This window comes from Taudactylus pleione, unplaced genomic scaffold, assembly GCF_031769625.1.
Source record: "Taudactylus pleione unplaced genomic scaffold, aTauple2 ptg000473l, whole genome shotgun sequence".
Taxonomy (NCBI): domain Eukaryota; kingdom Metazoa; phylum Chordata; class Amphibia; order Anura; family Myobatrachidae; genus Taudactylus; species Taudactylus pleione.
In genome coordinates this window covers 1,768,390-1,782,909 of record NW_028284875.1, presented here as the reverse complement: position 1 = coordinate 1,782,909, position 14,520 = coordinate 1,768,390, and the positions used below count along the sequence as shown (strand labels likewise).

Below are 14,520 nucleotides of genomic sequence, written 5' to 3'. Positions count from 1 at the left end.
TTGCATTCAGCTGCAGCTTCTTCTATTGTCTTGCAAGGAATCACAATAGAAAGCGCGAATGTTTGGAGATGAGATAATAAATGCAGTCACATGTTTCCCTTTGGAGAATAACAAATGGGCATGTGGAGAGGCCTGATGGGCATGTAGGGGATATTGTGTGCATGTAAGGGGTCTGATGGCATATGGTAGTTTAATTTCGTGTGTGGTGTCAGATTGCATGGAAGGATGACTGACATAATGTAAGGTATGTGGGAAGGTCTTTTGACATGTGTGGGTGGTCTAATAGACATGTAAGAGGCATTTTGGTATGTCTGATGGCATGCATGTGGGGATGTCTGAAGGCATGCGGGAAGCATATGGAGAGATCTGATGGCTATGTGAAGGGTCTTATAGACATGTAAGGGGGTCTGATAGGCAAGAGGGTCATCTGAGACAGGTCTAAGGGGCATGATGGCCATTTACAAAAAAACATGTCTCCCCTATAAAACAGATCCTTACACAGTGTTTATGGATATAGTAGTAGTAGCATGAACAAACTTGTAGAGTCAGACTATTTGAACAGTGGACACAGCAGTGAGATAGGACCTGTGTTGATGATTTTTGAGAAATGTTTGATGTGAGATGAGACCAGTCGGACATGTGGGATGGTATGGGGAGGTCTGTGGGCATGTAGGGAGGTATGATAACATGAGGCAATGTTTACCCTTTCTTGAACACTTTAAAAACAAACGTGTTTCATTTGGATGGTAGTTGTGCATGTGTGTGTGTGTGGGGGGGTGAGCAGAGTCTTTACCCTATGAGTAAGGAAGCCTACAGGGGCATTTCTAGGGAGGAGGTGGCCAATGTGCAGTCTCCATCACGGGTCTCCCTCTCTCCATCCGGCGGCCACACGGCCAGCGCTGCACTTGTAGACTCTGGGCACTAGAGTGTGCCAAGAGTCTATAACGCATGTGCAGGTCACTGTGATGGCCATTTTCCAGCCATTTTTTACAGCGTAGACATCGGCACCAACATGGGACTCCGGAGAGGTAAGTATAATATGTGTGCGGGCCCCCCGGCACACCCTGCACCCATTATAAATACACCCCTGGAAGCCTATCTTCACCCCTGTATTTCCTTGTAGTACACCTGTATATCCAGAACCCTATATTCTTTAAATAATTATTAAAACCTTCAATTTTTGTTTTGATAGGAAATCCAATATAGAAAATATTTGTGAATTCTGAAGAGAGACTGGAATAGCAGAGATGCATTCTTTTTTAAGAAGAATGTTGCTTTGATTTATGTACCAATTGTCAACAAGGTTGTGAAAAAGAACCAATTAGTAGCATTTCAAAATGTTTTTTAGAGTATGGTTATTTTCCGTCAACTATACTCTAAAGCCGGCTACACGCGGTACGATGCATAGCCGGCAATGCGACGGGCGATCCGGTGCCCGACATGCCAGCACCCTCCTCCCCCTCCCACGCATAGCGTTGATGAGTTTGTACATCGCTTCTCCAGATCTCTTGTGTGGCATTAAAGATCTGGAGGAGAGATGGACGACCTCACGGGAGTGCGCACCGGATGATATCATGCCCACAACGTAACGATATAGAGGCGATATTGTTCCAATCCGCTGGATTGGCCGCCATATTGCTCCATGTGTGGGGCCCTTTACCGTCTCCTCGAAGTTCCTGTTTTTCTAAAGTGAGAGGAGATAAAGATTATGGGATTATTTCTACTAAGGTCCATTGAATAGAATTGTTTTATGCAAGTAAGTGATTCGTAGTTCACTAACAAATGTACAGCAGTGCTCAAGGCCAGTACACGATATCTTTAACGGTTTGGCCAATTCCGACACATCGGAATGACAAATCGTTAAAATATGCGTAGTGTCTATGCACTACATTGTGTGCTGCACGCTCCCATGGGGTGTCAGCCTCATCGTCTGATCTTATGTGCAGCATGTAAGGTCAGGAGATGCGGCTGATGATCCCATGCAGCACTATGCGGGGGGGCCGGCATATCGGGCAGTCAGGCATCAGATCACCCAGTGTGTAAGGACCTCCCGATATGTCGGCGACATCGCTGGGTACACACATCGTTTAGTGTGTACTCAGCTTTAGGTTCTCTCTCCATTTTCTCTATTTAGTCATACCAGATATGGATTATGGTTAAAGTTGGTTATTCTTGGCATATTGTGTGTTTTCTGGGGGATACATATGAATTGAACACATTTGTGAAATGTATAGTCACCTTTAATCATAATGTACATTGCACGGAATACTTCTGTGAAACTTACGTTTTTATTTTGCTTAGTATTATTCTTTTTCCTTTTTACAGAAAACACACTTTTTTATGCATGTATTTATAAGTATCACTAGATGTAAGGATGTCTACCTTTATAACTAGCAATTGCAAATGTTTTTTATTATGCACAAAACCTTAATAAATAACCTTTACAATACATAATTATTTATCTTGACACATCGTGGATGGATGCATTGCAAAAATGAATTGACTATCTAGCTGCACTCAGCTGTGGCACACAAAAGGTTAACTACTGGCAAAGCTTTCCCTCCCACAAGCCTTCTCCTCTTGCAGACTGCAACCGCTCCTCCTTCTGTTGTTTCGCTGGGAAGGGAGGGGGTGGAGGAGAGAGGAGGCAGGGGAGCTGAAGGTTTACCCAAATCACGTCCCTAGCAGCAGCAGGAGCTGCTTGCTGCCCCATTGCATGTTTTGGGTAGGACCAGGGGGTGGGGGAGATTTGTTGTATTCTATGTTATCTGCCACTTTTTGCGCATATTCACATAGACTTTTTTTTTTTTTTCCTTATTAAGAAATGTTCCCTGGCTCCAAAAGCAGGGAAGGAAGAGAATCCAGTCCAGGTTTTCCATGTGTACTGTAATCAGAAAGAAGTGGATAATGGTTGCTAGAGCCTCTCTCAAGCCATGCTGGGCCAGATAGATTCAGCCACTCGTGTATGTACCTATATCCGGGTTAGAGAGGAAAAGACAGAGACACACAGGCTGAAAAAGTTTCCATTTATGCTCTTCAAGAAAAGATTCTGCATACAGTCCGAGGACAGGGAAAGGCACAGATCGTGAGGATCAGGAAAGCATTTTTATTTCTTTCTTTTTTTTCTCTCGTGTATATTAATGATTGTTTTACACTCTTTTTCTTTATTCACTTGGAGGTACAAGAGGTGTGTTTACTTCTATTGGACTCATTATTGCTAGTTCAGGACAATTTGCTTGGAATTTGCTGCTATTGTTATATTGTGCAGTGATTTTTATTTTTTACATTTTTAGTACTGCACACTTTTGGAGATCCTTTTGCTATTATTGGGATTGACTGAGATGTTGCAATGATCATGGCAGCGCAAGTGGTTTCAGCTGCTGCTCCGACCACCAATGCGAACAATAAGGCAAAAAACCAGGGTCTTCCTGGGTTGAATCAGGACCTAAACCCTGGGGGAACAGGAACAGGGTCTGGATCTATTCCAGGACTGGGAGATGGGTCTCCTAACAGCGGAATGAACAACAACAATGTGGATCACCTCCACCACCACAATCTTTTGCACCACCACCACCTTCACCTTCTTCATCATCATCACCATGAAAACATGGCAAATGCAACTTCATTATCATCCTCCACCAGTAATAATACAAACAATAATAATAGCAGCAGCAGCAGTTCAGAGACTGGGCTGAAGGATGGAAGAAACCCTGCAGCATCACCCCATTATCAGGCAATGGAGATGGGTGGTGGGGTCCTCAACCACAAGTTGAAGAATAGTGGCAGTGGGGATTATCTTCCACCTATTGCTCACCCAATTCATCATCATGCCCATCACAGCCAGGAGCATACACCCCACCATGCACCCCAACATCTGCAACAGCACCCTCCCCACCAACACAACCATCCACCCCAGCAACTCAATCAACTGCAGCCTCAGCAGCAACTAGCAGGGACAGCACAACAACCAACACCGAATAAAAGCAGTCCTGGAGGAGGCAGCAGTAGCAGCAGTGAGGCGTCAGACATGGAAAATCAGCAACAACAACATGCTGTTGTAGGAGAAGAGGGCTGTAATAACGCTGGTACAGCAGGAAAGGACGTTGCTTTGGGCAATCAGGGCGACCCCCAGCCTAGGAGGGCTGGCAAGGCAGGAGAAGAGGACGATCTGCAGGTAAAAATGATGGCTGTGGATCCCATGAGCAGTCAGTATGAACATACAATGCTGGGAGGAGGGCAGCAGCAAGGGAACAGCAGCAGCAGCAATAATAATATTAGTGGCAACGGTGGATCATCATCTTCATCATCTTCTTCCTCATCAGAGTTTAATAATTATTATGGCAGTGCATCAACAAACAGAGTAGGGCCTTGCTTTGACCAACATGGCAGACAACAAAGCCCTGGTATGGGGATAATACACTCTGGAACCGCGGCCCCCAGCAGCAACATGGACCCCATGCAGAACTCCCATGAAGGGTATGGCAGCAGTCCGTATGACCACTACCAGGGATACAGCAGGGCCGCTGCTGCTGCAGGAGGAGGGGCGGGAGGCTATGGTAGCTCAGCATCTGCATATGGGGTGCTGAGCTCCCCAAGGCAGAGCAGCACTGGTACCCCAAGCAGCAGCAACATGATGATAGGAGAAAGGGGTGGCAATCATGGTAAACCACCTAGTACTTCCAATGCAGGGGGCTTTCAGCGGTACCAGGGACAAAACCAGCACCCATCAGGGGCCACCCCTACGCTTAACCAGCTCCTAACATCCCCAAGCCCCATGATGAGGAGTTATGGAGGAAGCTATCCAGACTACAGTACCCCTAGTGCCTCCCAACAACAGGCAACAAGCATGCAAGGAAGTCAGCAGCCAGGGGGCATAGGGATGGGCAAAGACATGGGGTCCCAGTATGGAGCTGCAAACACAGGCTGGGGAGTACAACAAAGAAATCACCCAGCTATGAGCCCTGGAAGCACTGGGCAAACCATCAACAGATCCCAGGTAAAAGCATTTCTGTATTAAAAGATCAACCCACTTTCAAGTGTTTGCCACTGATACTAAATCTCTCAGCAGTCTATTTCTTTTCTTTTTTTTACACAAGTCTTTAGCTTTGTTGCTGCATGTCCCATGTACTTTTTATTTCCTTATAAAGGGTTGCAGCCATTTGAGAGCCTGCTGGGGGAGGTTTTGCAGTTGTGTCGTTCTGTGAGACCAGATTTTCTAGATTAACAGACAAAATGAGAATAAAGACTCCAGATTTTATGCATCATCCCTGACAGAATGTTTCTGGGGGTAATAATAAGTGAGAGGATAGGGGTCCGGTGTACCCTGCAGGGTAAAAACTGTTGTTTTTTTTATCCTGAGGTTCCCCATCCCTCTTCTAAGGTTATGTATTGTTCTAAGGTTTTGTCTTTCGTTAATATTTTAAAGAGGATAAAATGCATAAACGGTTATGTGTTCAGCAAACGGAACTACCCTTGTGTATACATCACTTGTATTGCAAAACATATTCTAAGTATTACCATAATCATGCATATTCATTAGTTGATATGTGATGTGCATTTAATGCAGTTTACACCGTGTGATATTCTGTTAAATATTATACACCATACCGACTAATACATTTAAGAGCATAGATGGCAATTTATAATGGATATAGCTATATTTCTTATTTATACCTCAAGAAAGATGGAGTCGCTCATTTATTTATATATTTCTGGTTGGAGGCACAGAGAATGGCTGCCCTCCATTCAGCATGGAGTGGGTGCACCACATTGCATTTGCTGTTTTTCTCTTTCTATAAATATAAAAATACTTATCAAACATGATAATCAAATAAGCAGGTTGCTTATGCATTGTGTAATGATGTTTTAATAGCTTTTGTTTGGGGTTTAATGGATTGGTAGCTGCAGTGGAAAAGAAACTGCGCTCGATCACTAATATGCTTCTTGCTAGAAGCTTGAGTCTAAAGAGTGACTTGATCTCCTTTGCAAGGTTTGGAATTTGAATTGTGGAGGTAAACTGGCTGTAATAGTCTCCAGACAGCTGCCTCTGAGTTGACATCTAATCTGCCATCTGATTGGCTCTCCTCTCACCATTGGGCATTTAGCACTGCTGATGTAAATAGAATTGCTGAACAGTACAGTCACAAATATTCTCTGGCACAAATAATAATAGCTGGGCGGCAGCATCTACTGACACGGTTGCAGGCTTCCTATATTCTTCTTTTTAATTAAAGTAATATGTCTGATCAGGCACTGTTATATATGTGGAAGGCAAGGAAATACTGCTTCTGTTTGTACAATAGTACCCGTGGGAATCTAATGCTTAATCCCAACAACCCATTTTTCTTTTCAGTTACAAGCTGTATTTTTATTGATTTTGATGGAATATTTTTAGATGATATTTCACAATTTGACCAAAGATTTTAATAATATAGCATTTGCTTGTTAGGGTGGGGCTTTGATAGGAAATGGCCTAGCTTTCCCATGTTAAACAGTGTTCTGTAAAATAACTTGATCTGCTCCATGTAGTCCTAACATAGTTGTGACAGGTATGTATCTTGGTGTGTATATGTATTAAGCATTTTAGGTTACCATATAGACGAGCTTACACATACAGTGAAATACACTCAATTGTTTTGCTGTATTTATTTTCTGTTCTTTAATTCTGTTTAATTTAAGATTATACTTGCTGATATAATATATTGTACTTCTAATTCATCTTTATGTGAATCTATGGCCTAGTGTTATTTATTGGTGTTTTTTTTTTTCTTTTTAAAAGTGTTGCTGTATGTGGGTTATAACAATGTGCGTTTAAAATAAATATATATTTATTAATGGCATATTATTTATTAATAATAATAATAAGCTTAGTCTAATGTAAAAGTTGTTTTCTGGGGAAACACTGAATAGAATGCGGTAGCTTAGCATTATTCGTTGGAAGTTATTGGCAGGCTGGTTGTTTAGATGTTGCCATTTTTAACCAGTGGTTCACAATAAATAGAAACAGTACATGGAGAAAAAGCAAAATGTTGTTCTAGGGTTCACCCTTTTCTGTCACGTCATATGGTGGCCAACATTTTTGGTTACCTGTTGAACATTCAGATTGTGATTACCATGCATATAATAATAATATTATTATTATTATTATTATTATTCTTCCTGATAAGTAATTTCAATAAACATTGTTTAAGCCTAAACCTGGCTCCACACTATAGTGTACAGTAGCTGTTAGACTACAAGTTATCCTCATTCATTTTTGAGATACTAGTTTCCTCAATAATACATTTGTTTATGGGTTGATAGTGGGAGTAGTAGTTAAAGTGATCTTTTATGCCTAGGTGTCTGCATTTTGAAGCTTTACACAGTAATATGTTTTGCAAAGAATAACAAGCAAGATCTGTCAGCCATTTTATAATCTGCATTAAAGGAACCCTATCCATGTACAGATTTATTTATTTTTCATTTTTTTTCTATATAAAAAGTGGTCAGAGAGGACTGGATGCAGAATACTATGTGTTTTTACTTCAAGGTTTCTTGCAAACACACAACTGTCATTCAATGACAGAACTGTATTTCAGTAAGATCTGGGTAACACGGTTGTATAATACAGTATGTATGCTTGCTTTAAAGAATTATTCAAAACTTGGGACAGCAAAGGCCTAGTAGATTTGCAATTCACAGGCAATTATAGCACTTCAATAGTAAATAAGATTTATCTATTGCGACAGATAATGGGTTCAATGAAAGACTGGTTTTATGTGACATATGACTGTATAGCTTGGTAGTTACTTGTGTGATTTTTGTGCAAGCTTCCCTAAATAAAAATATTATAGTGCTAATCTTTTGTGGCGTCCTTTTTACTACTGTTACAAAAATAAATACAAGTTTTAAAAAGAAGTCTAGTTGTATATTGAGCAGCTTTATACCAAGTTGTATGAAGTCTCAGCGCATTATATTAATGGGTGGATATGCAGAATGAGGTTAAATGTTGCCTCCTCAATATCAGGCCTAATAAACCATGTAATTTTAGGCTGTCCTTATACTCTATATGTGCGGTACCAAGTAACCGTCATCAAACGATGTACTAATAGTTAACGTTTAAATATTGTATCACTATAAAAATTCATTAGGACTGGTAAAAAAAAACAAAAGCAGCACTTTAGTTTGCAGTAGTGAACCTCATGCAGTCACACTAGGCTGACTTTTAAGACTGGTGCTTTGCATACATCTGTGGCCTTGCATCCTGATAAATACATGTAGTTTAAATTATGATTGTGTTTTGGTGTGTTCTTCTTCCTTGTCTGCTCTGTCAAGTAATTTTTTACTTGAGAAGCTTTATTAGTTAGTCTCATAAGCATATGCCTTTATTAAGCATATTCTCTCTACCATAATAACAATTTCCCAGTGCTGGAGAATATATCATATTCATGTATTTGTCTGGTATTGTGACTCACAATACAATGGAAATGTCTGTGGTTGTCATACTGTTTCTTTTTGCCTTTATATGTACATTGTGTTGGTCTGTAACTATATCAATGCAGTTGTTCAAATGTCTATAACCTGTACTTCTATACTTCCTGAACTCGTTTGTCTATGCACCTTTATTCCCTCTTATCTTTGTTCATGTTTCTTCTGTATGCATTTATGCTGCTTTTTTGTTTTCTATTTTCTTTGCATGGTGGACTATTGTTTTGTTTTTTTTCTCCTGTTTCTCCCTTCTGCATTTCTCTGGCCGACTTTGTGGGTGTTTTTCTTTCTATGCCTGCTCTGTGCACACATTGGGTGTCTGATGTTTTCAGGTTTACTTGTGCTCCTCCTATCTTATTTCACTTTTATTTCTGTCATTATTATTATTATTATTATTATTATTATTATTATCATTTATTTATATGGCGCCACAAGTGTTCCGCAGCGCCTTACAAAGTACAAAAACAAATTGTATACAAGTGACTTACAGAACAATACAATACAGGACATGGATAATATATATTGCTACATTAGCGACCATATCACCCAGATAAGCAACCAAGTGTTAGGTGCCCTAGTGGTGAGTAAGAAGTAAATGACACTATAGTGAGGAGAAGCACAAGAGGGTAGATGGCCCTGCTTGTGAGAGCTTACATTGCCTGTATACTTTGTGTTTTGTCTTTCTCTCACCTTTCCTCTCTTTCTATATGTCTGTCCTCTTCTGTGTTTATGAATTTGACTTCCTTTGTATCTGACTCCATCTGCTTTTGTATGACTTTCTCCTTCTGGTGTAAGTGTGTATATGTACATTCTTTTTTTTTTTTTATTCATTGTGGTTTTCTGTGCATGTGTGTGTTGTTCCCTTTTTTTTTTTTTTTTTTTTTTTTCTTCCTCCTCTTTTACATTTAAATTTTATCTCTGGGTGTTTCTACATGCTTATGTTGTCTCTTGGAGTATTTGTGTGTAAACCACTTGATCTGCAGTTGCATATTTCCATTTTAACCCTGTGTAAAAAGTGTCCCACAGCTAAAGTATCCCTATGCCCTGATGCCTGGATTCAGTTCCATTAAACTATATTTCAGAAACTGAAAATATTTATAAAAAAGCAGAGGTTCCTAAACTCTACTCTTACAGTCCAGGTTTTAAGAATATCCATGCTTGAGCATCGGTGACTTAAATAGTACCTCAGTCAATTTGATTAACCATCTGGACTAAAGCATGTATATCCTTTAAAACCTGGACTGTAATGGTGGAGTTTGGGAAACTCTGCTAAAAGGATTAATTTACACAGGAGGGAATTATTAATTGCTAAACACCCCATTTGGTTACACTTATCTAAGAGGGTAAATTTAATAAAATTTGTTCTGAAAATCTTTTATACTATTAATTAATTACCTCCTTATATCACTAGAGGGTCGACGATCAATCGCTGTAGCAAGGGATTTTCCTGCCAGGAAATGGTCTGTTGACCTTTTCCTCTGAGGCATGCTGGGATGCTAGAGCATTCAGGAGAAACTAAATAAAATATATATATATATATATATATATATATATATATATATATATATATATAAAAAATTATTATTTTTTTCTTTAATTTGCTGTGCAATTAATTATCCAGAGTTGTACAGCGTTTCCTTTGCAGTTAATTTCCAGAGACTAAAAATCTCCACAGTATGCAGCACCTATATTTAATTATTATTCTGATTTTGCATAATGTGATGATGTCAATTGATATTATGTGTCACTTTGACCAATAATATAATGCATACAGAATTGGGTTGTTTGTGTGTTTTTTTTTTTTTTTTTTTTAAATAAAATAAAAAGGCAGCTTAAAGGCTTTAAAAGGAAGTATTTTTTTTTATACTTTTTTTTTTTTTTTTTTTAATTTAAAATAAAGTTCTTGCTATGGTGCATAATGTGGTACATTGTATTAATATTTAACAATGCAAATTTGTTCATTAAGGAAATATGAAGTAAACCGTGTATATTTCAATAATGGTAAATAAAATACCTATTTGTGCATTGTAATGTTTGAGACTTGGCTAGTTAACAGTAAATTGTTATTATCGAGCTGCTATTTGCTTATGCTTGTTTTACATTATATTCTAGTTATAGACTATTGCAGTATACATAAGCATTGTATGCATTTATTCTAGGCCTTTCTCTTAGCTGTTGTGCTTCATCAAGAGGGCCAAAATATTTTTAGAATTTTGAATAGGACCTTCAAGTGCCCAGTATCTATATCATTAAAAAATGTTGTTGTTGGATCAAGTCAGTTGTTTGCAAGATTGGGGTCTTTTTTATTAATAACAATCTCTTCATTTGTTGAAAATGCTATATGGAATATAAACAAAGCATGTTCCAGTATCACTGATGTTTGTTTAGCCTGATAACTTTTTCATGATCATAATAAAAATGTCAGGTCTCATATAGGTGAATGCAAGACATACACAAGGGATTTGATCTGTATAATTTTATTTATTTCCTATTAATAGAAGAATTAAATTCTACCAATCCCACCACTTTAACCACGAACAAGGAATGAGGACAGATGACAAGCAGGGGGATGGGAGCTAGACTTTAAAATATTGTAGATGCATTTCATTATACACTCCTAATATACATTCTAGGCAGTAACATGAATTCTGATTATACTGCATATTATTAACCAGCAATGATCCAGTTGCCTGCACGGCTTTCACAGTTCTCTTCTCAAGTTGTTTAATAATACAAAGCACAGTGGAATAATAGTTGAAGAAAAAGCTAATCTGTCGTAAAATATAGAGTTCTTTTATTTATTTATTTTTTTCTTTCTTCCTTTCTCCTAATTGCTGAAATAGGTCACTGATATTTTTATATAAATGCACATCCTATATATGTATATATTTCATAAGAATATATGCACTTACATTTCCTCCTGTCAGCCACTAAGCAGAAATTCTGAGCCCGAGCTTCCTTATTCATCAGTTTACCAATTTATTTATTTTCAATGGGAGCTGTTCCAGTCTTAACCTCTTCCACTGGATAGCTGTGACCTTCACATATGCAGATTAGCCATGTGTCTGTCTGAATTGAAACTAGCTGCCTCAGGAAGAGGTTTTTTTTTTTTTTCCTCTTTCTTTTTATTCCACTGCGAATCTGACAGCTATTCATCCCTGACCTGGGCAGAGGTAATAAAAGGAAATTGGATTCAAATGGAATGCGTACAGATAATACTGGAGAAAGCTAGCTTCGGGAGTAGCAGCACCCCATCTGGCTATAAACAGAAGAGAGATCTCAATTTAAACCATTAAAGCGGCTCCAATTTTAGATTAACCTTTTCAGTGCCTGAGAAGCAGCATACGAGCTATGCAGTGTTTTTACTATAAGGTGAAGATTATATTTTTGTGAAAAATATTAAGTACTTTCATTTTTTTTTTGATCAATATAATGTGTGTTTTGACAGCTAGCTGAAAGCAAAAGCAGATTCAAAAAGTAAAATGGTTAGTTTTATTCTCAAATATATTTGCAGTGTCTTGAGAACTTTACCTTTAAATTAAATGATCTTTATGCTATTATTTATTGCTAAACTTTGAGAAATGATGGTATTTTTTATAAGGCCTAATCTATATATCTGGGTGGAGTTTGTATGTTCTCTCCGTGTTTAAGTGTGCTTCCTCCGTGAATGACTCTAGTATGTATGTCCATGTGGTACAGAATACAGATTGCAAGCTCCACTGGGACAGGGGCTGATGTGAATGACTAAATTTTTTATAAACTGCTGCATAATATGTGAGTGTTGCAAATAACCTCACTATTTTGCCAACATTTCCAAGATTAGCTAGCTATGCACCAACTCATACACCAACTTACTTGTAGTGCTGTTGTGTGTAAAGGGGCATACACACAAGACAATATCTTTTAACGATATGAATGATAACAATATCGTTCAACAATATATCGTTCCGTGTGTATGCAATGAACGACCAACAATGCGCACTCCCGCTTGACGATAACAATATCTTTGGTCATCTGTACATGCAGGCCAATTTGGTTAAATCGTTAAGAATTACCTGTTCAGAGATGTGGCAGGATGACTTCACTGAAAAGATGTCTTTCAGTGTGTACACCCGAAATAGTTTGTCCTGCACTACAGAAAGGGAAATCTTTCACCAATATCGTTCAAACAGCACATCGTCCCGTGTGTAAGGATGGGTACACCCCTAAATGACCGGCAATTGTGCCGATGTTCAGGGCGATTTGCCTTCACCCTGGACATCGCATGATTGCCGGTACACACTTAAAAGATTTAATGAAAGACTGAACGACCACTGTTCCATCCTTCATTCATATGTACAGCCTCACATGTGATATCGTGTGTTTGGCTGTGCAGCACAGCCAATCACACGATATCGCATGTGATCGCAGGAGTGCCCAAATCCGGCATACACACTGCACAATAGGCCTGATTTGTTGTTTCGATTTGGCCAAATCGTGGCAATATTGTTGTGGTGTGTATGCACCCTAAGGCTCATACACATTAGACCACAGGTTCTCAAACTAGGTCCTCAGGACCCCCAACAGTGCATGTGTTGCAGGTCTCCTCACAGAATCAGTGAAATAATTAGCTCCACCTGTGGATCTTTTAAAATGTGTCAGTGAGTAATGAATACACCTGTGCCCCTGCTGGGTGACCTGGAAAACGTGACTTATGTGGGGTCCTGAAGACCGAGTTTGAGAACCACTGCACTAGACCATGTGCTGTATGGACGATATTGGTGAAAGATTTCCCTTGAACTTTCTGTAGTGCAGGACAAATTATGTACACACTGAAAGATATCTTTTAGTGAAGACAGTCCCCCAAAAGCTAAACTGTGTCCAAAAATAGTAAAAAAACAACACTTAAGAACACCCCAAAAAATGACTTAGAAAAAGGGGGCGAAAAAGTACAAAGATGGAGGACAAACTTAAAAACTAGCAAAATCGACTCCAGGGGGGTCCCCAAGTATGCCCCAGGTGTTTAAGTTTGCAGGTGGTTGTGGCAGGTGGATTTTTAAAACTTCACTTTAGCAACTTTAATATATGCTAGCACCCATTTTCGTGTACCCCCAAATTTACTGGGACTACTTATTTTCACCAAAAAAACCTGCAAAATGCTATTCTTCACCAAAGACTCAAATGCTCTCAATAGCTGCTGAATTAAAGTACCCCAAATACCTTCAGCAGGCCTATTCGGGGGTAACTATAGTGAACCCCAATGTCAGTGCATCTTTTGGGGGGTGTCAGCCCCAAATCTGACAGCACTTTTCGCCAGATCCAAATTCGCCAGGTCTCGTTGTCGCTGATTTGTGATTGAATACGGGGATAAGAGCTATACTTTTCCACATGCAAAACCAGGGATGATGCAAAAACCTCGGCAGGCGAAAAGTAGGGGACTTTTCGCACCTAATTGAATATGGCCCTATGTTTGTAGGGAAAGAAACTGAGTTTCTTGCAGTCTAAATATTTTAAAACCGCTTTAACAAAACAAACACCGGAGCCTATATAAATATCAAATATGGTTTTCCAATAATATAGCAGTATACGTCAACAATATAGGGCCATAACAACAATACAGCACAACATTTTTTTTCATTTCAGGCTCATGATGGGGGAGTGAAAATAATGTATTGTACCCTCTTCCTGTAAGTTCTGTTAACCACACCCTTTTCCATCCCATTATGCTAAGTTTGTTTACAGATTTCAGACTGCGCTAATGCCATATCTAGAGTGTGTATGTTGGTACAATCTTTTTTTTTTTTTTTTCTGATCTGTTTGGACAGATAGGGATCACAAGTAAGTTTGTACAGGTGTGTACGCACATATCGGCACTGTCGTCTGGACTTTTGATCACAAGTTACATCGAAAATCAGATCGAAAGTGTGATTGTATAGATGTGTACCCAGCTTAAGAAAGCACATTTAAGCAGACATGTCTGGAAATGTCTACTGTATTGTTTAACATTTAAATTGATGCCTAAAACAACTGTTTAAGGATTTAACAGTACATAATTTTTTTTGGCATAATATCAAT

General features: G+C 39.0%; 1 protein-coding gene across 8 annotated transcripts in view; it reads left to right on the top strand.

Annotated features, from left to right (window-relative positions):
• Positions 1–2,646: 2,646 nt before the first annotated feature.
• Positions 2,647–14,520, top strand: part of ARID1B (AT-rich interaction domain 1B) — a 490,367-nt gene continuing 478,493 nt past the window's right edge. For 7 of the 8 annotated variants that reach the window (XM_088448961.1, XM_088448959.1, XM_088448962.1 and 4 more), the window contains exons 1-2: positions 2,647–2,725; positions 2,823–4,996. In XM_088448961.1, coding sequence (XP_088305087.1) covers positions 3,350–4,996 — 1,647 coding nt within the window. In that variant the 5' untranslated portion in view covers positions 2,647–2,725; positions 2,823–3,349. The other variant, XM_088448957.1, reaches the window with a different exon arrangement.